The sequence below is a fragment of the Brienomyrus brachyistius genome, chromosome 7 (assembly GCF_023856365.1).
Source record: "Brienomyrus brachyistius isolate T26 chromosome 7, BBRACH_0.4, whole genome shotgun sequence".
In the NCBI taxonomy this organism is placed as follows: Eukaryota; Metazoa; Chordata; class Actinopteri; order Osteoglossiformes; family Mormyridae; genus Brienomyrus; species Brienomyrus brachyistius.
In genome coordinates this window covers 10,669,640-10,696,974 of record NC_064539.1, presented here as the reverse complement: position 1 = coordinate 10,696,974, position 27,335 = coordinate 10,669,640, and the positions used below count along the sequence as shown (strand labels likewise).

General features: G+C 40.0%; 1 protein-coding gene across 2 annotated transcripts; it reads right to left on the bottom strand.

Annotated features, from left to right (window-relative positions):
- Nucleotides 1-1,670: 1,670 nt before the first annotated feature.
- Nucleotides 1,671-27,021, bottom strand: map1b (microtubule-associated protein 1B). 2 transcript variants are annotated; one of them, XM_049019182.1, is made up of 8 exons: nucleotides 26,700-27,021; nucleotides 23,218-23,319; nucleotides 12,671-12,753; nucleotides 11,149-11,289; nucleotides 8,507-10,910; nucleotides 5,003-8,335; nucleotides 4,158-4,390; nucleotides 1,671-3,726 (listed from the first exon to the last, which is right to left on the bottom strand). In XM_049019182.1, the coding sequence occupies exons 1-8, from the start codon at nucleotides 26,881-26,883 to the stop codon at nucleotides 3,571-3,573; spliced, it is 6,636 nt and encodes a 2,211-aa protein (XP_048875139.1). In that variant the 5' UTR covers nucleotides 26,884-27,021; the 3' UTR covers nucleotides 1,671-3,570. The 2 variants fall into 2 exon arrangements, with proteins under 2 accessions (XP_048875139.1, XP_048875138.1); XM_049019181.1 differs by having other exon boundaries at nucleotides 5,003-10,910.
- Nucleotides 27,022-27,335: the final 314 nt, after the last annotated feature.

The following is a 27,335-nucleotide window of genomic DNA, read 5'->3' as shown; positions in this document are numbered from 1 at the left end:
GACCGATCAAGGATGCCAGACCGTCACGGGGCACCAGGCTGGGGTACACCCTGGACAGGATGCCAGACCATCACGGGGCACCACTCTCGGGTACACCCTGGACAGGATGCCAGACCATCATTTATTCAAATGGGAATTTCCCCTGCAGTCCAGACACACAATTACTGTAATAATAAAATAATAATAATATTAATAATTAATAATAATAATACTATATTGGCCATTGTACAAGTACAGGAACATAGTAATTACATTTATGTCATTACATTGCCCATAGTGCATGTGATGGAGTGGCGGCAAGTCTAGGGTGGACATATTTGTCCAGGAAGACCCTACTAGAAGTGTCAGCTTCAGATATGATAGCTCTTTGGCTCAACAAAGTACAATGTACCCCTCTGTGATAATAAGATGACAATCCATGCAGTGGAGTCACCAAGGCGATCTCTGTTAGGAAAATTTGATGTCTATGGACTAGCCTCATGGTTCACTAGTCAATCCACATTCCTGCCTTCAACTATGGTCTAGAACTGTGGTTTATAATTGAAAGAATAAGGTTGTGAGTACAAGCCACTTAAATGAGGGTTTTCTACAGGGTTGCTGGACTCTCAGTGACAGGTTGGGGAATCTGGAAATCCAGGAGAACCTCAAAATAGAGCCGCCGGTCCTTTGAATGGAGAGGAGTCACCTGACTTGCTTCAGGCATTTCATAAGGATACTGATTGGCTCCCAAGGGAGCCGTTGTGGGCACGTTCCACTGGGAATACTCCTGACAGACCCATGATACGATGGAGGAATTATACCTACCAGCTGGAAGCACAGAAGGTAGAGTCTATGGCCTTTGAAAAAGAGATCTGGCCTGTATTATTACTCTGACCTTCACCAGGAAAAGCCATGTGAAGATGGGTGGATGGATGGATGAATGAATGAATGAATGAATGAATGAATAAATGAAGGGATAGGTTGAATTTTATATAACAACTTTTACAGTATTATTACCAGTAAAAGCCATGTGAAGATGGGTGGATGGATCAATGAATGAATGAAGAATGAATGAATGAAGGGATAGATTGAATTTTATATAGCAATTATTAATCAGGCAAATGCATATTGCTACATGTGTGTCTCTCTGCCTGATTCAGACTTATCTTTCTTCAGATTGCCTTTTTAAAATTATTTTATGTTCTACTGAAAACTCCTAATTAAAATTCATACATCACATATTCAAGGGTGAATTGACAAATTCGTTTCATACTTGGCATACAAAAATCTGTTTGTGCGTGAGTGTGTGTATGTGTGTGTGTGTGTGTGTGTGTGTGTGTGTGTGTGTGTGTGTACTAAAGAAGGCTGAATTTGAAAATTCCACTTACAGCAGAATGACGAAAAAACAATGCAGGTACATGAGCTTCCACCAACAAGATTTATTGTGGAAATTTTAAATTATTATTTTTAATAGTGGTATCCTTTACATCAAATGCATTTTGGGGTATTGCACACAAATATCAGAAAAGCAGTACATAATACTTTCACTTGGAACTAATCTCTACATTAGATATGATTGGGAAAAGGATAGGAAAGATGCAAGATTACAAGACATATACCAGACGGACACTAACAATCACTCAGGAAGAAAGAGGATAGTGTAAGGTGATCCTCCCACAGCAGGCCAAAACTGGTGTTTTCAGTTTGTCAATGGTGAGACAACTGGAAGTTCATGCGCGTGTTTAAAGGGATTGCATCAGGTTGAGTGTACTGGTGAAAGAGAGAAAACTGGAAATATTTTTATTCTTAGTTTTACCCTTTGATTGAGGCATCTGTCTATATGGTATTTTACATTTTTTAATGCGATGGGTACCGACATACCTGTGAGCATTCTTAATGCAGGCAATCAACTATTAATAAGGCTGAAAGTCTGTGCATGGTGTGGCTACGTGTGAAATGTTTTAACTTAAATATCTTAACTTACACTACAAATTTTGATCTTCTCATGTCGTCATTTTAAATAAAGGAAAAGTAAATGTTCTAAATCTTTAGGAATATTTACTGGAGCACACTAACCCTGACTGATGCAACTAATTTCTTGTTTGAAGAAATTATTTTCCACATGTAAAACCTCTTGCTGGTTTATGTGATTCTACCCCACACTGCCTCACGATGAAAGTAACGATGGTGACATTCCGAATCTACACAGGGCAGAATATTAATTATTATTACTATTTTTCACAGAGAATATCTTCCATGTTCTGCTGGCAGAACAACTTCCTAAAAATGAATAGTTCAGTGTATATGCAGATTTCTTAAAACCATTCACCCTGCCACAGTTATTTATAATTATAGTACAGTAAAAAAAATCAAATTCTAAGTAATTGTAAGTATTACGTTTCATGTACCAAACAAATGTTCCACAACCTAGCAGGCTTTTTCTTGTTAGTTACCAATCCAGGAATACAGTTCTAATAGTGAACAGGCTAAATAAAAATGTTAATTTTGCTGAAAAATGATGAAATTTAAAAAAAAATGTTCACCATTTTAAAAATATTCACTATTAGAAATGAATGAGCAAATTGGACATTGGACTATGAATGAAGCTGCAGGACATTTCAGATCTGTAATTCATCAATTTGTCCTGCTTATTCAGCTTATTCAGATATTCAGCTAGAGATAAACATTAAGGGCACCTGTGGCTGAATATTTGTAGTCAAATATTTCAAATTTACCACATACACATTACTTGTTTGATTATTCACTGAATTGTGTTTTAAAATTTATTTGTAAGATGGACCAAAGTAGGAGTATAGACATGCAGAGCTGCTCTAGATTTCACATGTTATGGTGTTTTAATGGTACTAGTTTTTGTCTCAGACACATGCTGTATCTCAGAAGAAGTTCATTATCACATTCTACATTCAAATTTTCTAAGGCATAAAGAGACGGACATACTCTTAACCTTTGGCGTATACCTAAGGTCAGAATTCAGTATTAACTAATGTGTCTATCTGAGCATTATAAGATATTAGGGTACAGAGGCATAGCTGACAGTATTTTGGTTAAACTCCACTCAACACAGTCACCTACCTTCACTATCCAAACAGTCTTCAGTTCCATTTTGGTGTTTAATAGACATTACTACTGAGCATGTAGTTTACTTCAGAACGAATGACATCAAATGGTAACAGCAAATAGTGTTAGAACTGCATTAACTGAGAATATGATTCTTTGACAGGAGGTAAATTACTGTGGATGTAACGGCATTGCACATTATATTTGTCCAAGAATGCATAAAAGTATGGAGTCTTTTGGTGAAATTCTTTAAAAAGAATTAATAAACACATCCGAATCATTTGCCTTTAAATGTGATTCCAGATATTCAAACATTATTTAGATATTAAAATCTGTAATATTTTAATGATATGTGTTTACGTCAATAACTTGTTTAGCATGTGGCTACATTTGTTTATTTTGTCATTTTTTTATTGTGTATTGTTCGGTTTTGTATTGGTTTACATTGATTTAGCAATGATAATTTCCAAACAAAAGCAAAGCATTCTGGTCAGTGCAACAAGAGCGCCACAATTACAACTCAATCTTGCAGGCAGGGAAGGATTCATCTTGCATGACTACAGTGCTGCTGCTGGCCAGCACCATGATGTTGAGATTCTGCTGCTTCTCGTGGGTCTGCTGGTACCACTCCCTCATAACCTCTGAGTCATGGGTAGGAATCAGGGTGACCTAGCATTGGAAAAAAAATCCATTATTATATGTTTCTCTTGGTGACATTTTCAGTAAAAACAAAACAAAAAAAAATGATATAGCTACATATAATAAACTTTCACACATTCAAGGTGCATTTCTATTTATTTAGTTTGATTATGATTTTGATTGAGGTCTCAGTGATTTCTATGTATGTTTACATTTATTTGTTAAGACACTTATGAAAAGCAACATACAACTGTCCCCAGAACAACTGAGGGCAAAGGCCTTGCTCAACGGCCTAGTAGTATTACAGTATCACTCCATCAATCAGAGGATTTGGTCCAGCAACTTTCCTTCCCAATCAATGGCACAGTTCTAACCTGTAGAAGCACATACCATCCCTCTATATGCTTAGGTTTTCTATGTCAAGGTGAAGAACTTTCGTGGTTGAGAGCTATTTGCCATACCTGCATATTATTCTCCCACTGAGATTTGCCTTCCAGAAGGGAGTCCAAAACAGCTTTGCTAGGTTCTTGTGCTGCCTGATCATTACCGCTGACGACGTAGTAAGATGAGCGCACTCGTTTGAAAAATTCAGCATCAACATTTTTCGCACTGCAGTGGTTGGGGATGTATACCAAATCCAGGTACACTGGGGGGCAGTTGGGTGTAGGAATTCCTCCAGAAGATTTACCAGTGACTGAAGATTAGATAAAAAAAAGATAATTAAATGAATAAAACTTACACATAACTGCTGTAATTATATATCCATCCATCCATTTTCCAAACCGCTTATCCTACTGGGTTGCGGGGGGTCCGGAGAATATCCCGGACGTAATGGGCACGAGGCAGGGAACAACCCAGGATGGGGGGGCCAGCCCATCACAGGGCACACTCACACACCATTCACTCGCACATGCACACCTACGGGCAATTTAGCAACTCCAGTTAGCCTCCGCATGTTTTTGGACTGTGGAGGGAAACCGGAGTACCTGGAGGAAACCCAAAACGCGAACATGCAAACTCCGCACACATGTAACCCAGGCGGGGTAGTTTTCGTTACCAGGATCACCAATTGTATATATAAAATTGGTAATCCTGGTAACGAAATACACATCCCACTGAAAAAAAGAAAATGAAAACCAAGAATACGCAGTTAACATAAAAGTTCAATTAACCAGAGTGCAAAAGCAACAAGAACCAGAGCGGAAAAGTAACAAAATACACAACACACTGTAATGCAAGAATTATGACTTTATAATGAGGTAACTCGGAATTGCAAAAAGTAAATGTAATTGTTAAATAGGATTACCTGACAAAGCACTTTTCGTACCCCTTGAGGCAGAAGTATTTGTCGCATTCTTGGCATCTTTATCCTCTCTGACCTTGACATCATCACTGACATGAGCCTTGGGTCCTGTGCGATTCTTTTTGGGAGATGCCGTTTTCAAAGCTTTATCTAATGAATCCCTGGTGGCATTCAGCTTTGTGCTACCGCTCTTCCTCGCTGGTGAGGAGGCTTTAGATTTGCTTATAATTTTTTTCTTCTTTGTCTTTTCACTGCCCTCTTTCTTAGGGGATTTCTGTTTTTGGCTTGGCTCTACTGGTATGGCGTCTGGATCTACCATACAGACATCAGGATGAGGTGGCGATGGAGCAGCATCTCGGACGGTGACCGGTGGGGGGTCTGCATGTCTGTACGTGAGAGTTCTGTCCGTGGGAAGAGTTTCAGAATCATCTTCAGAGTCAATATTTGCATCAGCAGTAATGGAAGGACATTCTTCAGTCCCCGGGGGCACATCAGAATCAGTCTGAGAAGGAGCGGATTCGCTCACAGAGGTTGGTGGTGTTTCATCGCATTGCTTGGCATGAGGCTTCCCACCAGGAGGGGGAGCTCCTCCTCCAGACTTAGTCAAAGGTTTTTCATCTTCCTGAATAGTTCCTTCATTTATGAAGTATTCAAGCGGATTTGGGTTAATGAAGGACGGGGACAATTCAGTTTTAGGGTGACGGTATTCACAAGAGGTAACCAAGCATAAATCAACATCTGTTCTAGATTGTGGAGAAAGCTTATTTTTTGAGATATCTAGTTCTCTTGATCCGCCAGCACACTTCTCACTTTCTGCTTTACTACGGAGTTCCTCATTTTGAACTGAGCTAGTTTCAAAGCCGTGTGTGTAAGATTCCAATGTGGATTTCGGAGAAGTACTAAATTTACTTTTATTGTCGTAAAATGGTGGTGAATATATAGGGGATAGAACTTTAGGACTAGGGGATTTACGTTCTTCACATTTAAATGGATTAGTCTCTCGTGCAAAAGGAAGTGTTTCTGTTTTCTGTGTAGAGTAAGAATAACTGGACATTGAAGAAGAAGCTACATCCATGCTGAAAGGAGATGATGTGTCAAGCCTTTTAATATCATCAACTTTAAACTGTCCTTCATGGATTTCAGAACCCCTAACACAAGACAATGTGTCAGTGGATATTGGTGAACTAGCTTTAGGACTTGGAGTGTTTTCTTGCTTCTGTGTAGATTCCACACCATCAACGGACACATGTCCTGAAGCAATAGGACCTCCTGAAACTGGTGATGAATCAGAAGAAAGTGGAGAATGGGTAACAGGTGACATTCTGGGAGTGACAGATGACTTATTCTGTTCTTGGGGAGTTTCTTCAACTTTCAAAATTAAACTTTCTGGACATACAGAACTGCTGGTTTCACAAGGGGCCACCTGAGTGTGACCTGAGGAACCCATAAGGAACTCCTCTTTCACAGGAGAGGATGTCTGGGAAGGCGTGTTAACCGATGGAGTAGACTGTGAGCCATCTGACGGTGAGGCTGCAGCAGGATGGGACAAATCAGCTTCTTTGAAATGAAGAGCTTGTTCTGTTGTAGACTTGCATTGCCCTACAAATCTTTGGTCAACAACATCAGAAGGGCTGCAATCGACTTCAGTTGGGCCATTTTCTGTGATGTGTTGGTTTACTCCTGCTGTTGGATGTTCTGGAGACTGTTTGCTAAAGTCTAAGGCTAAGGATTGATCAGGAGATTCTTGACCAAATTCCATTGACATAGTTGACTGCTCTGGTGATTTTTGGTCTTGAACAGTTGTCTTTGATTTTGCTGTCTTGGGTGAAAAATCTGGAGAAATTGACATTGGTCTAGGGCTATCATCCTTTGATGGTGAGATCTCCGTTTCTTGAAAAGCTGTTGGAGTCTGAACCACAGATACAGAGAGGGAGTCATCTACCTCTGTTGAGTGAGGGGAGCCAACCTCTGCATGCAGTGATGGAGAGACATCATCTGTTGTTGGCTCAGGGAATGAACTAGTGGCTAAAGAAGCTGTCGAGGCAGATGCAATATGGGAAAGTGTATCCTCTGCTACAACTTCATCAACTGGAGTAGCTGACTTATCAGATGTAGTTCCTTCGGAAATAGACATTTTACTTTCCTCTTTTATTCCTCCAATTGGTGTGGGATCTCCTAATGTTGGTGACATCTCTTTGGAGGTTTTCATCAGTCCATCATTACTTTCAGTAATGCATTCTTCTTTATTTTGTGCTGTTTTAATGTCTTCTGTAGGTTCATTTTTAACTGTTGTTTCAATAGATACGATTGAAGGACCCGCACCTATGGGACTTAAAGCCTGAGGAGACATCTTATCATCATGTCTTATCTCTCCTGGGGACTGACGTATATTAAATACTGCCTTTTCATCTACACCTGCACCTGACACTTCTGGCAAATCAGCTCCCGATTGTGTTGGGCTAGATAGAGTACACAGCAGCTTCTCAGTTGGAGATGCACTATCAACAAGAGGTTTATCCGTAGGACTCGTTTTGCTGGGTGAATCATCTTTGTCGCTTGTAACCTCAACAATAACTGGACCATCTGTTTTCACATCAGTATCATTTTCTAGTGCGCAAGATTTTTCATCTACAGGTGATTGATAATAAGGTGTATGACCAGGACTCCCAGGAGCAGACTGTGAGGAAGAGGCACCTTCTAATGTCTTATCATCTGGGCTAATTGATGGCTCTGCCACATCACTTGGTATCCCTGAAAGAGTTGTGCCTAATTCAATTGGTGGTGCAATAGCAGTTGGCGTTAAATCAAAATTCACACTTCGATCGCTGGTTGGAGTCTTTATAACTGGTGAATGTGCAGCAGGAGTAAGTTTTGTTGTATCAAGAGTAAACTGATTTGGATTTCCCAGTGCTGATCTATACCCTCCCTCTTTCTCTGTCTTAATCCTGAGTTCACCTTCAAACTCCTTGCAAGATTTGTCCTCCTCTAACAATGATGGGGGTGAAATTGTTGAAGCTGACGCCTGATAATCTTTCCCTTCAGTAGCATCACTTTTCGACTGGTCAGACTCGGGACTGTCCTGAAGTTGAGAAAGTTTTTCTATATCAAGGTCAACTGATGATATGACTACCCCATATTTAAATTCTTGAGAGGGAGACTCAGTTTCATCATTAGTGGTCTCATCACTCAAAATATCTCTTGGTGTTGACATATCATCCATAGGTGTCGGCACACTGGAAATCTCAATGGTGGACTGGGTGTAACCAGATGTGGCTGTATACTCCTCTGGGGGCTCATCTCGATTTTCTTCATCAGATGCTACTTCACTCTCAGACCCTACAGGAAGAGTTTCACCATCAAATGAAACATGCTCAGTTGAAGGATACTGAAGAATTGACATTTTTAGAGTAGTGGAAACTGGGATTTTTTGCAACATCTCATCCATTTCTGCCATTTCTGAGTCCTTTTCATGACTCAGTTTATCATAGTGTAAGTCATATTCCATACCTCTAATATTTTCATCTTTAGTTTCCCCTTCTTTTTCAGACATCGCTACATCTTCACCTGCTTCTTCCTTATTTGGAGACACCTCGTCTTCACTGTGTTTAGCGTGATCCTGACTGTCTCTCCTTTCCTCCTGAACTTGGTGCTCATCTACTTCTTCAGTCTCTCCCTTTTCGTCATAGTCTCCAGCCTCTGAGGACTCCTCCAGCCCTGTGCCCTCGTCATCAAATTTCTCATTAGTATCAACATGCATTTTTACTTTAGGCTCCAGTTCATCAGGGGTCTCTCCACTCTCTCCTTCTGGCTCAGTTGTTGTTATTCCCTCATCCAAGGATTCTGCACGTTCATCTGCTTCTGGTGATTCCTTGCAGAGAACAATTTCTTCATGTTTAATTACCTCAGTTGACTCTGGCTGGAGAGATACTCTCTGATCCTGCTCTGTAGTCTGCTCTGCTTTGAGCTCCTCAAAGTCTCTTGTGAGGTCCTCTGGCGAAGACATTAATGACCTTTCTGCTGCAAGAGCTTCAGCAACTTGATGAGTTGTGGTTTCCCCAACTGAAGACGGAGGCACAACTGGAACCGTTGGTTCGCTTGGCTTAGTCTCCTTTTTGCTGGTTTTTATTTTTCCCTTTTCTTTGGGTTTTCCTGTGGTCACAGTCTCCTTCTTTGATACATCATCCTTCTTCGGAGTTTTTGGTTTTAGCCCTGACTTTTTGGCATCTGCCGCCGCAGATGAAGTCTTCTTCACATCTTTTGACAGCTTTTTTACATCTTTCTTTACCTCTTTCTCCTCTTTCTTTATCTCCTTCTTTTCTTCTTTTTTAGCATCCTTTGCAGAATCCTGTTTGACATCACTTTTGCTTTCCTTCTTAACCTCTTTCTTCTGCTCTCCCTTCTTCACCTTCTCCTCCTTCTTAGACTTTATGTCTTTTACCTTTTCTTCCTTTTTAGGCTGTATGACCTCATCTTTAAGCACACCCTTCTTAGCGTCCTTTTCCTCAGCTTTCTTTTCAGAAATCTTTGCAGTTTCTTTCTTAAATACCTTTTCCTTTGGCGTTTTTGGCTTAATTTCAGATTTCTTTTTCTCTGGTGTTTCTGGTGCCTGCTCTGCTTTCACCGTGGTATCTATCTGCGGTTTTGCCTTTTCTTTTTTCACAGGTTTTTCTTTCTTCTCGCCGTTGTGGATCTTTTCCTGTGCTGCCTCAGAGTCGGCTGCTTTCTCTGGGGCCTCTTCTTTAGCTTCTTTTCTAACACCTCGACCTGAAGAAGGCCTTGAGATTGACTTAAGACTTTCTTTGCTGTCGGTTTTGTGTTTCAGTTTTGCTTGCTTCAATGCTGGTGCCAAGTTCGAAGATAGCTCCTTTTGAGTAACTACGGGTTGCTTCAGGAAATCTAGGTGTTTGAGTTTTTCCAAGCCTTCGAGAATACTATGTTGTGTAGCATTTCCAGGAAATAAAACGCGCACGATCTTTTCTGTGGGGCTGGCTGGGTGCCACACTATCAATGAAGAAATAGAAGTCAGATAGGAAACTGGGATCTCAGACTCCATTCCATTTGGAAACAACACTGATGCATTGTCTTTCTCACTACCTGTCCATTGTTTCATGAAATACTGCAGTTCTTTGCTGTTTTTAGCTGGGTTAAGCACATACATTTCCAACTTGCCAACACCCATTTTCTGAAACAGTATTATAGGCTCTATTGTATTCCCGACAGGTCTGTGCAGAGGCTCAGGCTTTAATGATAGCTTATTCAAGTATTGTAAGGTGAGACTTGCCTCTTCAATATTTCGTCTTACCCTGTAGTTGGGTTCTGGGTTTTCAAGGTTTTCAGGAACATTTAGGAACACAACACCCAGATCAGGCGAAATTAGATTTTTCATCCAGTCACTGTTAGCTGTGGAACCCTGAGACTGTTCTTCCTCTAGCTCTGCGATTTTCCTCTGAAGCATGCTATTAATGCCTGGCAGGTTATCATCTCCAATGTGCGTCAGCAAAATGGAGTCCACCCGGTCCAAGTGTCGGACCAGTTTCCAGAAACAGGATTTACGATCGGAACCGCCGTTGATTAGCATGTTGAACCCATTGACGGCGAACAGGGCGGAGTCTCCTCGTCCGCCAGGGAAAATGTAGCAGCATGGCTTTGACAGCTTTAAGAATCCGCCTGAGGTTGGTGGCTCCAGCATATCAAATGGTGATGAAATCTCCACAGACTCAGACAAGTACTCTGTAAATTCGGAGAGACCTTCCATTTCTGGGAGTATCAGAGGAGAGTTCAACTTCATATTAATGAAATCTTGCAGATTGTGTTTATCGAGGTTTGAGTTTTTCCAGTCACCTTCTTCAGGGCCGAATAAGGTCAGACTCGCTTTATTTGCTGGATGCGTGGTGCTTAGGAGCTCACCAATCTGTTCGGGAAAAAGAGTTATATCTCAGGAAATTATGTTTTTTTTTTTTTTTACATATTCGAATAACAATATGCTTTGAATTGTATAAATGATAAGTATATCAAGAAAAAAGATGTTTCAGATAAAAATCCCAGTCTTTACAATTTTTTTTTGCCAGTCATTACTTAATTATGATGCAAAAGTGCCAGAGCCTAATGAATAAATAATAATAATGGAATCTTCAAGAGCCACAACTCACCTCTTGGTCAGTGAAAATGTCTATGAAGTTCAGAAAAGAGAATGAGCCAGACTGAAGAATGAGCTCGCCTGTGTTTTCGAAACACTGTCCTGATAGTACCAGCAGCTTGTGCCTGGCGGCATCAGAGATCATCAATCGTACCTAGACAGAGAGAGAGGGGAGTCTTTAAAAGGTGACATTCCAAAAACTAAAAAGAAAGGAGCTCAATGGAAGAAGTTTGGGAAGTTACTGGACAGTATCCAATCCTATTACCTAAGTATGCGCTTGAGTAACCTTAGATATGACACAAACACATTACTTTAATTGCTTAAATTTAATTTTCCGTCATTACATTTTTTATCGCTGAGTACCGAGGGCACTTTCGAAAATTTTGTCCACTTGCACACGATATGCATAATAGTTTCTGTTTTGCTGAGTATAACTCAGACTGATCTACTTGTCTGTGCACCCAGAAATATAGCAAATTGCAGTTATATCAGACCCATTAGAGAATTAGCTTGGCCTCTTTGTAAGCATTGACCACTCCGGGCATAATGCCAGTGCCCAAGCTGCAATACTGTGTGATATAATTAAGTCAGTGCTGCAACAGACTAGATGAGGACAGAGGCTGATATCAGAGGATCCGATTTAAATATGTTATTGAAATTGTACAGGTTTTGGGCCTTTGAAATCCAGAGTATGCATACTGTCAAAAGCTGCTTGACTGTGAAGAAAAGAGAGATACTATTAATTGTAAAAATATCCCTGTAAACATATACGCTATGAACAGAAATAAGCTATAAACAGTACTGTGCAGAATTCTCATGCCGTCAAAGAAAATTATTTTAAAGTCTTTATGTTGGTGTAAAACTATGATTTTGTGTCCAAGTGTGTCAGCTTAAGCCATTTAAAAACCTCTCTGATTGTCATCCCAGTATTTGCCGCAACTATCCAAACATACCATGTTTGACTAATCAACATCTCATCAAATTATTTAACTCATTAATGTAATTCATGAAGTGAGCTGGTGGTGACATTTGCTGAATGCATGAAATGACTCAGGAGACGTTTGAGAATCAGTGTTCTTATTGCATTCCAACATATCAGTAACTTTTTGGAAAAAAGAAGAAAAACGTTGTTTTTATTGTGTTGCTCTTTGTTCGCATGTATTCTAATGTTAAATTGTTTTTTTTTTATTGAGCAAATATACACTTACAGTACTACCCCAGTACATCTTAGCATTTTCTTTGACAACCTGTTTGCACAGTACTGTAGGTATAAAAATGTATATTTCATATTATATGCATTATAGTAAAAATAAAATATGATATGTATATGTAAAGGAAAAGAACTGTGCTGGATATAAGTCATCTGATTTCACTAAAACAAAACCACTTTGATAATAATCCACACATTGTCTGTTTTTATTTTGCCATGCAAGTTTTAGCTTGTAAAGTTAAAAAAGTAATCTGTTCCATTGATAATAATATGTAATAAGTATGCTTTTCGAGAGCGAGTCAGGTCATCTCAGATAAAACGTTACCTCAGTGCTGACAGCTTCATCCGAAGGATTGATTAACACCACTGTTTCTAGGACATTGCTTTTATGATGGAGTATTTTCTGACCTTTAACAGAGAAAGGGAAACACTGGAGTTAGCTATTAGCGATTATGCAACATCAGCTCATACAGCAGATCTATGTGTTTGCTGGGTCTTAACACCTTAACACCTCCCTCTGTGCATGGATACTTCCTGAGCATACGACTCCGAATAGTCCACACTGACACCACCAACACCACCACAAGCACTGGTGCTCTCCGGTGTTGTGAGCTGTACACATGACTGACTCACGACTGCACCGCCAAGTGCAGCTCAAACCTCATCAGCCAGTTTGCTGATGATACAGCCGTGGTCATCAGCAACAATGACAAACCAGCATAAATAGTGGAGATGGCGAGGCTGGTGGGCTGATGCAAAGGCAGCAGTCTGACTGACTTCAGTAAATGCCCTGCTGATCCTCTCTCCATCAACAGTTCCGCTGTATGGACAGTCAGAAACTCCATGTTTCTTGCTTTGTACATCACATATGACCTCATCCAGTCCCTCATCACCCCTGTTCGAGCCAAGAGGGCACAGCAGAACAAGCCTGGCTCCCCGACCACGTTTTACATGGGTACCACAGAAGGTGCCCTTACCAGCTGCTTGGAAAGAGAACCGCAATGTCTCAGACCAGCACATACTGAAATCAGACGAAGGCAACATCAGCGTCTCTCTCCTGCTTGTTCAGGTGCCATCCACCGGGCCTCCAGCCTACAGGACGATCTTCTGCCACCCATCCCATGCTCTCCTCCCTCCCCTACTGTACCATCTGGGAAAAACATACTGCAGTATTTGGACTAGCATTTTTCGACCAGTTCCTCCATACTGTGCAACAGCGCATCCGGTTCAACGTTTTCATAAATTGTTCACTTCCATTTGAAGGTGACCATGAAAGGTGAGACTTTGCAATTAAAAAACAACTTAATTACAGCTACAACATGGTCATTACAATGTGGTAAAAAACTTTGTCTGCTCAATGATCACCCAACCATTAACACCCCTACATTGTCAGAAAATGTACCAATTTGTACCATTGAGGGTACAATTACTTGTCACTGGGGTTGTACTTGCAAGGCTCTGCCAATTGTATCCTAGCTGTAGGTAAATGTAACTTTTTAGGTAGAGAAATAGACCCTGAGGAACATTTTTATACCATTGGGGGTACAATAACATAGCTTGTACCCCGGAGAACAAAACTGTACCAGGGCTGAACCCTTTTTTCTGAGAGTGGACTTACTGTAAGTGGTACGTTCCACCTAAACCATGCATAGTTTGCAATTTGTCATGATTGCTATGCATTCTCATACAAGCTGTTTATATTTTTAGCTTTATTGTTACCGGAATAACACTGTAAGGAGGTAGAATGATGACAAGGGGCCCAATTTTCATGTTGCCATAGTGTGTAATTACCAGCTCTTAGCTGGGAGGCTGCTTATTATTAAAACCCACATAATCTTGATGATACTGATAGCACTCGCAGGGGTGCTTCCTCAGGGGGTTGAGAATAGAGACACAAGAAGCAAGTGATTTGTGGGCTGCAATGTCTTCATTTCGATGGCTTAGGACGTGTCATTTTCAGTTTCTTTGTTTCAGTGTTTTCACGTCCAAACTCATTAAAAGGCCTCGTCCCTGATTCAAGTTACCTGTTTTTGTATTTTGCCAGCATTGCACCCTTATGCATGACCTCACATCCCAGAATAATGTGAAATCATTCACATTTACTCATAACCTAAAGTGAATAATTACAAGTGTCATATTTCCCCTTTTCCTTAGCTACAAAAACATCGTGTAGTTATATCAAGAATATGCTGCTACAATTCCCAGTAACATTCTGTCAGGACAGCTAGTTACTTTGATTTAAATAAGAGCAATTTGTGTTTACAAATGCAATCCTGATTCTATAAAATGGTAAAAGGAAGTTTCCAAAGACATACACATCATTACTGTACTGACTCGTCATGGTCAAGCTGGGTGATACAAAGGCCTTAGACTGATTCATTTCAGCGAAGAAATCCCTTTAATCCTTGCCATTCATAACATGAATGGTCAAGAAAACCTCTGGACTAACGTTAATCTAGGCCCTAAACCTTAAGGCAATTGTAACACTAACCTTAACCCTAAACCGTAAAGCAATCCTAAACCAAACCCTTCGGCAAGAAAAAAATTCATATTCCCAGTTGTTCTAAATATATATGTGCTAACAAAGGACAAGCCAGAACCAATGTCTTGGTTTTTGGATAAGATATAAAGTGTGTTATAAAAACAATAATAAAATATAAGTTGTAACAAAACTTCCATATTGATGGTGGTGTTACAGACATTCCACCTCTCCCGAAAGTTCTGGAAGTCGCCTGAAAATGACACCGGCCCAATAGCACCTGTGAATAATGTGGAATGTCCTGGAACTCTATCCTTCCACTATTTAGTAGCGAAAAAATTTGCCAGCAAAAAGTTCTGTATAATACCAGCACACAAAAAATGACAGAAACTCTTCTCTTGGATCTACCTTCAGATGAAGGAAAATGACCTAAAGCCTTTTTTTGGCAGTCCTGCATAACAGCAGGGTCCAATTACCTGGGTTCAGAGTTTATGAAGCACACATGGACAAAGGAATTAATGTCCATCTGCTACAATATGAACTCCAAGCAAACCACTTCTCAGATGCCTCAACACCCCACAGCGGTATGACAGCAGAGTAAACCACGGCCCACTGCTGCTTGGCCCTTACCCAAGCCTGAACCTGACAACAATCTCATTCTAAATGATTTTACAACAAATATCAGAATAATATCACCCTTAGTCCGCAAAAACAGCCAATCTCATAACACAGCCTAGATTGGTTTTACTTGACACATAATACATGAATAGTATATTCAATGTATTGATTTAAGAGGTATTATGAGAAATCATCATGTCATGATGATGTGTGCTGGATTCAGTTAGCACCAGAAATGGCACAATATAATTTTTTCTGGTCCAATCCGGACACTAAAATATTCAAAATTTGATTATCTGATATTTTTCCACTTTATCAGCGACTAAGCATTCAATCAGGTATTTGTATCAAAACATTTAAATTAATATGTCAAACTGTCTGCATTTAGTGCTGAAGTGGCATTAGTGGAGTATGCTACAGTAAGTATGCTAAGTATGCTAAGAATAGGAAAACACAATGGTCATGATTCTGAAACAAAAGCTATGCCACTACACTACAGAAGAAGAAATCCACAGCCAACTTGATTTGTATTTTTCTCAGGTTTAGTTAATTGCTACTTAAATGTTTTTCTGCACACCAATGTATATTTTGTCAGTGAATAAAATCATGAGTAAGTCTGTAGACATCTTATTTTTTACTGTGCTCAGAAAACTCAGTACTAGCCTGACATCAGACTCACAGGCGTTGCTGAACAGCTACCCATCATGTAGCTTCACTTCTGTTTACGGTACATCGCACTAAGGCTACAAGCATTTTCACGGTTTTTCAGGCAAGGCCTCTCAAGTAGGTTTCTTACGCCCTCACCGCACTGATATCTGATCGAGATTTTTTTTTTGTCTGTTTGGCCTGATACTTCATCCTATATACCAATCAGATCAGTACCATCTCTAGTTTGCAGACATCATTCTTTATATATGGTTTGAATCAGTCCTACTGCAGTTTGAATGATAGCATAACCCATAATGCATTGGGAGATATTTATCCTGGAAGCCACTAGAGCACAGCAGCATCTCTTCTGCACAAAAACGTATATGTTCCTTACATCATCATTTTTGTGAGTACAAGCATACCATAAATAATTGGTGGTACTATTTTACACCGTGTAGTAACATTAGTGTTATAAATTGCATAGGTCAAAGCTAAGGATGTTGAATGTGCTTCTCTATATATGATTGATTGTACTTTGTCTGCGGTGCAGGAGGCCTGGATATCCTAAGGTCAGCAGGGTGCCCCGCTACATGATGATGGATGCTGTCCCATTTGTCAGACTGAATCTATAATGATGTCCGCTCACCAGTCTCAGTAAAGAGGTTTTCTGGTTTCTACTAAAAGGATCACTTTCCAAACCAGTACAACTTGATGCCAGTGTATGGCTTACAGCATGAAGAAACCGGTGTTAGGTTCAGCGCCCATCTGACCCCGCCCTCTGTGACCTTTCCCCATTTGTCCAGCAGTCATTGCTGGTCATTCTGTCTACCTCCCTCTCTGTCATTTAGTTCATCTCTGTCCTAAGTATTCAGTTCCTGTCTGGCCAGTAGGTGTTGCTGGCCATCCCGTTCCTCCTCTGTTAGTCCTTAGTCCCTAGTGTGTCTTCCCAGCTCCCAGAACCACTGTGTAATTCAGTGGGCTGAGCGTGCAGCTTGGAGATTGTTAACCCTCTAGTTGTGGGTTCATGGCTTCAGGCCAGCCTCATCTGCTTATTTATCTTTATCAGTTTTGTTCCCCAGTGTTTCTTCATTTCTGTTTTCTCAGTAATAGGTTGTCCGGCTTTTTTTCTGTTCACTTCTGTACTTGTTTGTATTATTGGTTCTGTAAATCCTACTGGATTCCCTGTTGGTTAGTGTTTTCTAGTTTCAGTGTTTGTTGTAATCCCTAGTTCTATGCCTGTTAATTGTTCCGCCTGTTGCTCGTTGTCCTTCTCCTTTTGTGTTTGGCTAATTTGATTATGATTATGTCCCTTGCTTGCCCTGAGTTTCTGTGTGTATTTAAGTGTTTATTCCAGTTCTGTTCTTTGATGGGTCATTGTAGCGTTGTGCGCTTGTGGGTTCTGGTGCTCAGTCCTGTTCCCAGAGTATTTGCATTATGATTTTCTGTTACATTCTTATTTCTCCCATTTTGTTTTGACCCCTTGCGGTCCTTTTATTTTGTGTCGTCCCCATTGCGTTCTATTGTGTTAATAAGCCCCTATTGTCACCAAGCTGCAAGTGGATTGTCCCCCCCCCCTTTCCTCCTGCCTGTGCCATGCCACGCCGTAACAGCTGGAGGAAGGAATTTTTACATAGTTACAGAACTCTGGCTAGTTATTCAAGAACAGAAACGAGTGATTTGCAAAAAGTACTTGCTGCATTGATACATCGATTTACTGCTCCCGCCTGTCCTACTCAGTGTCACAGAGGATCCAGGGCCTACAGGCACAGAACCCAGGATGAGGCACCAATCCGTCACAGAGCAATCCATTCATGCACATACCCATCGATGTGCAATTTGGTAACTCCAAACCACCTCATGGTGGAACCTTGAGCAAAGACTCAAACCCTGGTTCTGGAGGTGCGAAGCAACAATGCTACCCACTGTGCCCCATGTCACCCAGGGCCGCATTAATCTGTTCTTTAATTTGACATCAGAATAGACTTTTATTAACAGAATAGCCTTTTATTATTAACATTTTTGAAGGTTTGAACGTTTTGCTTGACTATTGTGAACGACAAACCTTTTACCAAAACTTAAACCCATATAGTATGGGGTTAAGTGGAGTAACTGCTGAAAAATAATCAATCACTCAATCAAGAATGTATGTTTAAACACAGCATCAGGAAGGTCAGAGTTTAAGTTAAGAAAGTAATTCCCTGAAGTAATGTACGTTTATATTTTTTTCTTATGAAAACAAATCACAATAAACTGTCCTGTGTAGAAACAAAATTAATTATCTGTCTATTTAGGCTGTCAGATTTGTCACTGTGCTACTGATATATATTCCAGACCTTCAAGAAGACAATAACTATTGTTACATGATGCTGAAATATGCTTCACAAAATTCATAGTTCAGTAAAAACTTAGTTTTCATTCATAGTTCGGTAAAAAACAATGTTTTGAAATTAGTATTAAAACTGTAAAAAACACAATAAGAACAGCTGTAAACCAAAGGCAATGCTGCTGTTGACGTGCCTGAATAACAAAGTCTGAATAACAAGACACGTTGAACATCTACATGTGTGTGTGTGTGTGTGTATTTCCAGCAGACTGGAATAGTTTAAATATTTCAGTTAAAGTCATGCGTATGACATTACATAGGAGATTTTTCTCAATATTACTTAGATCCAGTTTAACAAGCACACTCACTGGCCACTTTATTAGGAACACCATTACGTTGGCTTGTTTTGTGCTAATATCTAATTAGTCAGTGTAATCTACATTGTTCAATGCAGACAATGCCACAGACATAGGTCAAGAGCTTCAGAATGGGAAAAAAAATGTGTTCTAGGTGATTTTGCATAGTTGTTGGTGCCAGATTGGGTGGTCTGAGTATTTTAGACACTGCTGATTGCCTGGAATTTTTACACACAGCAATTTACGCAGAATGAAAATGAATGTGTGAAAAACAAAATTTCTATGGGCAAAAATGCCTTATTGATAAGACCTTTCAGAGGAGAATTGAAGCCCACAGTAACTCAAACAACCACTATTTACCACAGAAAAGCATTTATAAATGCACAACATGTGGAGCCTTAAGGTGGATGGGCTACAACAGCAGGTGACCACACTGGGTTCCACTTCTGTCACCAAAGCATAGGAAATTGAGGCTGCAGTGGACAAAGGCTCACTGAGTTTGGAAAGATGCTGCCTGGGCTGATGAATCTCCATTTCTGTTTTGACAGTAGGTTAAAAAATTGGAATATACAGCATGAATCTATGGACTCCGTCTGCCATATGTCAACAAATCGGACCGGTACTGATGGCGGCGATGTAATGATGTGGGGAATGTTTCTAGTGATGCTGCTAAGCATGTGCAGCTCTTTATGGCCTTAGTTTACCCATCTTCTAATGGTGAACTACGTCCAGCAGGATAATGTGCCACATCATGCAGCATCTCAAACTGGTTCCATGAGCATGACAATGAGTTCATTGTACTTCAGAATGCAATAAGAGCACCTTCGGGATGCGGCAGAAATGTGCAGCTGACAAATCTGCAGCAATAACGCAGTGCGATCATGGCAACATCGACCACAATCCCTAAGGAATGCTTCTGAAATTCAGGAATTCAGGCTGTTCTGGGAGCAAAGGGAGGTCCTACCCAGTATTAGAATGGTGTTCCTAATAAAGTGGCCAGTGAACTACCTTAATAACTGCTGGAGAATTAAAAAGCTGGCCATTTTGGAACAGTACAGTCTAACATACTGAGTTTCAGCAACCAGACTCAAATAATAGGAAGTGCCCAGTAAGCACCCTGTGACCTGCGTCAGAAGATTTGTTTAGCGAGTCTCCGTCACATTCAGATTAGGCTGACTGATAATGAAAAAATCTGACAGAATATTCATGCACATTTATAGACAGTTCAGGTTCAGTGGTACAACAGCAGCCTTCCAGGACTTCATCCTATATTCCACGTGTTTACCCACTGGCCATTTAATAAGTAAAGCACATGCAATTGTTAAATTAACCATGTGAAACGAATCACGACTGTTGATATAAAGAACAAAGGTAACACCGTAATTGAAGGGGCACAAGTACTGTAACTTAATTACCAGTTACTACAGAAATCATGAACAAATATAGTAACTGCATGAAATTCATGAATCGTTATGATTGATTAATGATGAACGAACATGGGATCAGTGCTAAACTAACACTTACTTTCTAGCTAATTAAAACATTAAGTTCAACTACTATATTAACAACATTCTGATGACAAATGTGTAGCATTATTGTGCAGCACTAAGCAGTAGAACTGGTGCTGCACCAAAATACAAAGAGAAAGCAGATATGACTGCAGAAGTCCTAAAATGACCCACTTTCTCTTGGCTTTTTTCTGTGGCTCACATCAGTTACTATTTTACAATGTTTTTATTATCCCTGCAGATGTAAACATAACCAAATACTCAGGAAACGTGTTCAAATCAGATCAGATATAAAGATCTTTTATTATTTTTCTATTCAGTTTTTGTCAGTAGTTCTACATTCAAGCAATCCGATTTAAAAAATATGGCAGAGGTACAACTCTTAATTTTTGGTTGAAATACTGAAACCTTTTACAATATATGGGAAAGATTCAAAATTTATTTTTAAAATGTATACCAAACAATACACAGCAACAGTCCAACTTAATTTCAAAAGTGTGTGGATTTTATTACAAATGTCATTTCATCATAAGACAGGAGGTTGTGATTGCTTTCGCTTTTAAAAAATCATGAAGTGTTTTAGATGATCTTTTCTGACACATCACAAGATTGGACAAGAGTCAGATTTGAAAACAAAGAGACCCTAGAACAGATGGAAAAAGAAAACCTGTTTCCTGTTTGGTGGCCTCGCATTTCTGTCCTTCTACAGCCAACCATCCACAAGGAGTTTAGCTCTCTGTTCCCGGAAACCACAGAGGGTACTGAAAGGAGATCATCATTAGACTACAGGTATCCTAATCCCTCTAATTACTGTGGTGGCTGGCTGAGCAAGTAAATTAATAATCAGAATGCAAGCCTTTATGTAAATGGCCTCGAAACAGAAGAAATTTCAGGATTCTGATACTTACTGGTTGTGTATAGTTAGCCTATACAAATTACAGAATACCAAGCTAAGCATATATCCTTGTTTTCATTAACAGCTGAAGTGAAAGAAAATATGTACCATATTTTAATATACTTACCCTTAGCAATTTTAGAGTATTAGTAACAGTAACAACTATAACAGTAAGGGCAACAGTAACTATTGGAACTAAAAATGATTTCTCACAGTATCACATTAAAGCACAGTATCAGCAAATGTGTTTAACACACTACAGGCAGTCCTCTGTTTAAGAACGTCTGACATATGGATAACTCGTGCATACGATCGGACAGCCATAAAGCCTATTGCATCAAAAATCTGAGTTAAATACAAAGGTCCATAATAACGAACACACACACTGGGCAGCTGCAGTGGTTCAGCAGCTCAAGGAAAAGTACAATACAGTATGTAGCTGCTTTTATTAGTACTCCATTATCCTTACTATTATCAGGGATTGGGTCTCGTTTGTATACTGGGGGCTGCCTTTATAAGATTAAAAGAAGCTGTAGCACTCGTTTCTCAAAAAATATCTGTATTATATTCAGTTGCAGCTCACAGACCATTTCCAAAAGCCCTGGGCAAATTTACACGATGGCAACCTTACATTATGGCAACCAGATACGGTTCACACTGTGAACGGCACAGTGACGAGGCACAAGCAGAACCAGGAATAAACTAGACAGGAAAATGTCCGCATTGCAGACAGTGCAGGCCTCGCTGTTTTATTGAAATGGTGATTTCTGTCTGTCTCCCAGCAGCCTGAGCCAGCACAGACAGGCAGAAGAGGACTCGTCTACAAAGTACACAAGCTGTGCCCGCTGCAGCCTGCTGCCACTCAATCATTTCAGCTCGGGAGCATTTAAGGACAAAGGGAGCCAACGAGTTCTGCGAAAATGAACATCCTCCTTTGACGCTGATATCAAACAACAGCAACAGCAAAGAAACGGACAGGATTTTTAGAGGCTTCTGGCGTGAGCAAATTCATGTGGAAATATTGATGAACACTCCTTTGAAGTGAAATCAACAGGACAATCACTAGCAGAAGGTCTGGTTTCCATTTACAGTTGTCTCTGCTTGGCAAAGTTGGACAGGCTTAAGACGTGTTATCCAGAACTAAACTAAGTCTGCTACAGAAATATGTAACTAGATATGCGATGATGTAGAACCCTATTGTTAAATATATGAATACTGCCTCTGGCAAAATCAAAACGCTTAAATGAACATTTGACCCTTTCTCCTTGAGGTATGATGATGATGATGAGGCATATTTTTAGAGCAAAGACAGGCTGTGCTGCTGCTTCTTCAAATGAACACCAGTAATGCACCAGTGATAGTGGTCATCTTCCCGTACATGCAGTAGCAAGGATAATTCCGTTAAAAAAAGAGTTGATCTGGTTAATGAACAGATGTGATTAAAAACAAAGATCACAGAACTGCTGTAATGCATGAGTATCTCGGTGTGAAAAAACTTTAAAGACTTAAGACTTCAATTTGGCGATATAATATGTACACAGAAACATACCACATAGCTGGTTTAAACAGGAGATGTGAAAGTTTTATATCATACAGGAGGTAAAAATTACAGTGGGTGACAAGTTTCTACGACATCAGTAACAGCATGAAACAAAAAATATTACAGCAAGAAGATTTATCATGCTAGTATTTACTTGATTTTGTTATACATCCCATCCAAGGATTCAGTGGAAACACATTTCAAGTGATTTATTCTCCATCATAAAACTGCTTTTCACTAAAATGTTAACTCATAATATGTACAAGAGCACTCGCAAATGTGTATCAGTAGTGAACATATAATCCAGGTTTAGGTGCATTGCCAGTTTATCGAGCAGCTCTGCTGTGCACAGTCAGAATGGACACTGTCAGTGCTACCCAGTGTCACCAGTCAAGGGTAAGTAGAATTTCCACAATGGAAATTTTCATTAATGTGTATGACACCAAATAAAAAGCCACATAATGAAACATTAATTAATATTAATATAAAAGTAACTATCACATACCTCGAACATCAGGGGAAAATCGCGCTGAGTGCCGAGAAACAAAAAGCTTGAGTTCCTGGTCCAAGTTGCAGTCGATGAGATTTGTGTCCCAAGAGCGGATTCCTGTGAGTTAAAGAAAATTACATTCAAAACCAGTAATAAAAATCAAACCTCTGCAAAAATATTTCTTACAGGTATATCAACTGACAATCCGTTATGCTTTAATGGGACAGCTTGATAGACTTGCCCACAATTCTTTTCTCAAGAATCCTTCTCAGACACTGATTCAAAATTGCAATATTGAGTCCTGATGAGTATGGATTTGCTTGTAATTTTCATAGGTTCTCCCATGATAAACTGTATTAGTTGCTTATTTACCACACAATCGCATTTACTACCAAATTATTATTTATCACACATTAGTTATCTTTCAGTATAAATGAGACTTTTTTTGCGAAGGAACATTGAAGTACTCCATGAATTTTACGAATTTTAACTTCATATATCAACTGTGGAGAACTTACAGAATAACATGTAAAAAATGTATTGGACTAGAATCCTATCCAGGGTGTACACCCCCGAGATTCTGACCAGGGTAAATGCATCATAGTATCTTGGACTATGCTCTAATGCAATATGCGATACATTTTATTACAAATGACAGTTGCAAAGGCAAAAAAGTTAATAAGAAAGGAAAAAGATATACTGTACTTTCTAGCCAGTTTTCCTCTATGCATCCCACTCTGTTAAGGATCCAGCAGTAAATTACCTATTTATTTATTTATTTATTTATTTATTTATTTATTTATTTATTAGGTTTTGTTGTTATGGAGACCTTTGCATGCTACATAAGCACATATACTCTGGTAAATCAGTATGGTGATAGAATTGCTGATAAAGCTGTGCTCTGAAAATAAATATATAAATAATATTGCTGGAGTGGCATGGTGGTGCAGTGGTTAGCACTGTTGCCTCACACCTCTGGGTCCCGGGTTCGAGTCTCCACCTGGGTCACATGTGTGTGGAGTTTGCATGTTCTCCCCATGTTGTCCTGGGGTTTCCTCCTGGTACTCCAGTTTCCCCCCCAGTCCAAAAACATACTGTGGCTAATTGGAGTTGCTAAAATTGCCCATAGGTGTGCATGTGTGAGTGAATGGTGTGTGAGTGTGCCCTGCGATGGGCTGGCCCCCCTTCCTGGGTTGTCCCCTGCCTCGTGCCCATTGCTTCCGGGATAGGCTCCGAACCCCCCGCGACCCAGTAGGATAAGCGGTTTGGAAAATGGATGGATGGATGGATGGATAATATTGCTCTAAAGTAGAGAGCCAGGGATGAAAAATGACAGATGTGTTAAGAATGGGGCAGCACTCCTTCTAAATGGCCATGATGATATTTAGTAAAAATGACAAGAAGCGCAAGTATGTCTAAAACTACTGAGTACTTCATTTACCAAGAGACAATATGACTCTTAAATACTGCAGCAGCTGCAATAAAGAAAGATTACTTCCAGGTCAAAAACGCTTAACTTTATGGCCCATACAGTGAACCAGTTTGTCCAAAACCAATGGCTGAAGTCACAAATAATTAAGCAGCTTTATAAAAAGTAAATGATATATGTCATCTCAGAAACAGAAGTGGGAAGGGGGTGCAGTGTGCTGCACTGTCGCCTCACACCTCTGGGACCTGCGTTTGTGTCTCTGCCTGGGTCACATGTGTGTGGAGTTTGCATGTTCTCCCCATGTAGTTGTGGGGTTTCCTCCAGGTACTCCGGTTTTCCCCCACAGTCCAAAAACATGCTGAGCCCAAGTAGAATTACCAAATTTACCAAACCCAACCCAAAATTACCAAATTCCAACCCATAGGTGTGCGTGTGTGAGTGACTGGTGTGTGAGAGTGTCTTGTGATGGGTTGGTGCCCCATCCTTGGTTGTTCCCTGCCTCATGCCCATAGGCTCTGGACCCCCCATGACCCTGAACAGCATAAGTAGTTTCAACAGATGGATGTTAGAAACACAACAGCATTATTGCTATTCTGTTAGCTTACATTTTAATTGAATCAGCTAGACAGAAGAAGTGGAATGTATCTATAGTTTACTTTTGGCATACAAAAGTTATCTGGGATTCACTATAAAATATTCAACAATATTTAAGACAAAAACTACATATGTGCACTCTAAATATTTGTTAACTTTATCTGACAGATCTGTTTATCTTGTATATTCTATAATATTGTAAACAACATTATCTTGTATATTCTAAACAAATCTTATTCTAACTGATTTAAAACAACGACAGCCCTCTAACATTTCGATCCTGACTCAGCAATACCATTCCTGCATCTTCATAAAAATCATGTCATCAGCCCAGCTACAAAGGAGGATGCGGTGTGCTGTTGAAGTTCAAGAAAAAAAAGCCCTCATGGAGGTACTGTTTGTAATGGCAGCTGGTTCAGATCTGTTGAGAAAAGCGAAGTGTCTTTGGCTGCAACGCCCGCTCAGGAACAAGGTCCGCCGCGACTTTCCGTAGGGACCGCAGTGCGGACTGAGCCACGCCCACATGCCGGTAAGGGATGAGGGAACCTGGGATCCTGCATCTTTGTTGCTAAGAGGATTTTGTTCGCTTATTAATAATAAAACTGACATTGTAAAATAATTAATTGCATTCAGAAATTCAAAATATATATTGTATGATGGGATTCATAGACATAATTATTGTGTATTTAGCTATAATAAAAAATATCTTAGAAAACCAAAGTTAACTGTGAAAACGTAATCATTATTTGTATAAAATGTCTTAATGTTTTATTTCTGTGTGAGAGACCACCATGACTCGTCTGACACAATTAGCCTAGAACGGAGTGCGTGTGTGTGTGTGTGTATGTGTGTTGGGGGGGGGGGGGGGGCATCAACGACAGAACAAAGAATTGCAGAAAAGCAAATAACGCTTATATGAAGGACTACGTGAGGTGATCCATCCATGCAAATCAATGCTAGCATCTTTGTACTCAACTTATGTTATTGACGCATCAGATATAAGATGCTGAATCATGGCGAACACCATAAATAAAACTTTGCCGCATAAATAAGTGCAGTCACCTTATAACAAGAATCGGTCCCCTTGACTTTGTGTCTCTTTCACAGATTACAAAATAAAATAGTCATTGCCGTAACTACGATGGATAGAAGAATATGAAAATCCATGACATTTTTACGATTTGTGATGCCCGAAGATTTGCAGTTATGTGAAGGGAAGGGCGGTGCCGCAGGTTTCCATCATTAGATAAAAATAGCGATAAACCCTTTATGAAATAAAGTTTCCTATAGGCAGCATTTTGTTCAGAAAATAATGTATTTAAAGTTCGTCGTAATGGTTACAGCGATTTCTGAAACAATTACCATTGAGAATATTTGTTTGAATTAATACATATACCAGACATAAAGCACATTAAAGAAAATTGTAATATGTCCGTTTACTTTTAAAGAAAATAATTATTGCGCTCCTCCTTACCCCTTTCTATGTCCGCAATGGCACATTTCAGATGTTCCTCTGAAACGGTTTCTCCAATAACAACAAGAAGGTAAAATTTGTTGTCGAGAAATCTGTGCGAAAAACTGGAAGATGGGGGAGATTCAATGGCTTTACTACTGCAGGAAGGCTCTATGTCTGCCGACTCCACTAGCGTCGCCATCATCAGGACCTATAAAACCAAGCGGTTGCCACCAGACGTACAGTAGGTTTGGGGAGGAGTGGATCTATTTATACCCCTAGACACAGTGTCATGACTAGGAGCCGGGGAGGAGAGGACCCTCACCGGTGCTCTTTCTCTCAGCTGATGTCATCCGTAGCGAACACCCCCCGGAAGCAAAAGGCCGGACAGTGAGTAAGGTGCGAATGTTTTGTTCCCAGTTACACTCAGTGGCCACTTTATTAGGTACCCCAATGAAGTACCAGTTAGGATCCTAGGATCGACCAATCTCTTGTCTCCAGAGCTGTTGCACTGAGTTGTTACTTCTGCACCTGTATCCTTCTCGTTAGTTTTAATGAGTTTGGACATTACCTCCCGACTTCTCTCCCTCTTGGTTTCGGCATCATAACTGAGGCTGATGGGATATTTTTTTTTGTTTTTCGTGCCATAGACACTGT

Coding starts and splice junctions, on each gene's coding strand:
- map1b (XM_049019181.1), bottom strand. CDS start 26,883: ATGATGGCGACGCTAGTGGAGTCGGCAGACATAGAGCCTTCCTGCAGT. Junction 12,754..23,217: donor ATTTTCCCCTGATGTTCGAG/GTATGTGATAGT, acceptor TCTCTGTTAAAG/GTCAGAAAATACTCCATCAT. Junction 4,391..5,002: donor TACGAAAAGTGCTTTGTCAG/GTAATCCTATTT, acceptor TCTAATCTTCAG/TCACTGGTAAATCTTCTGGA.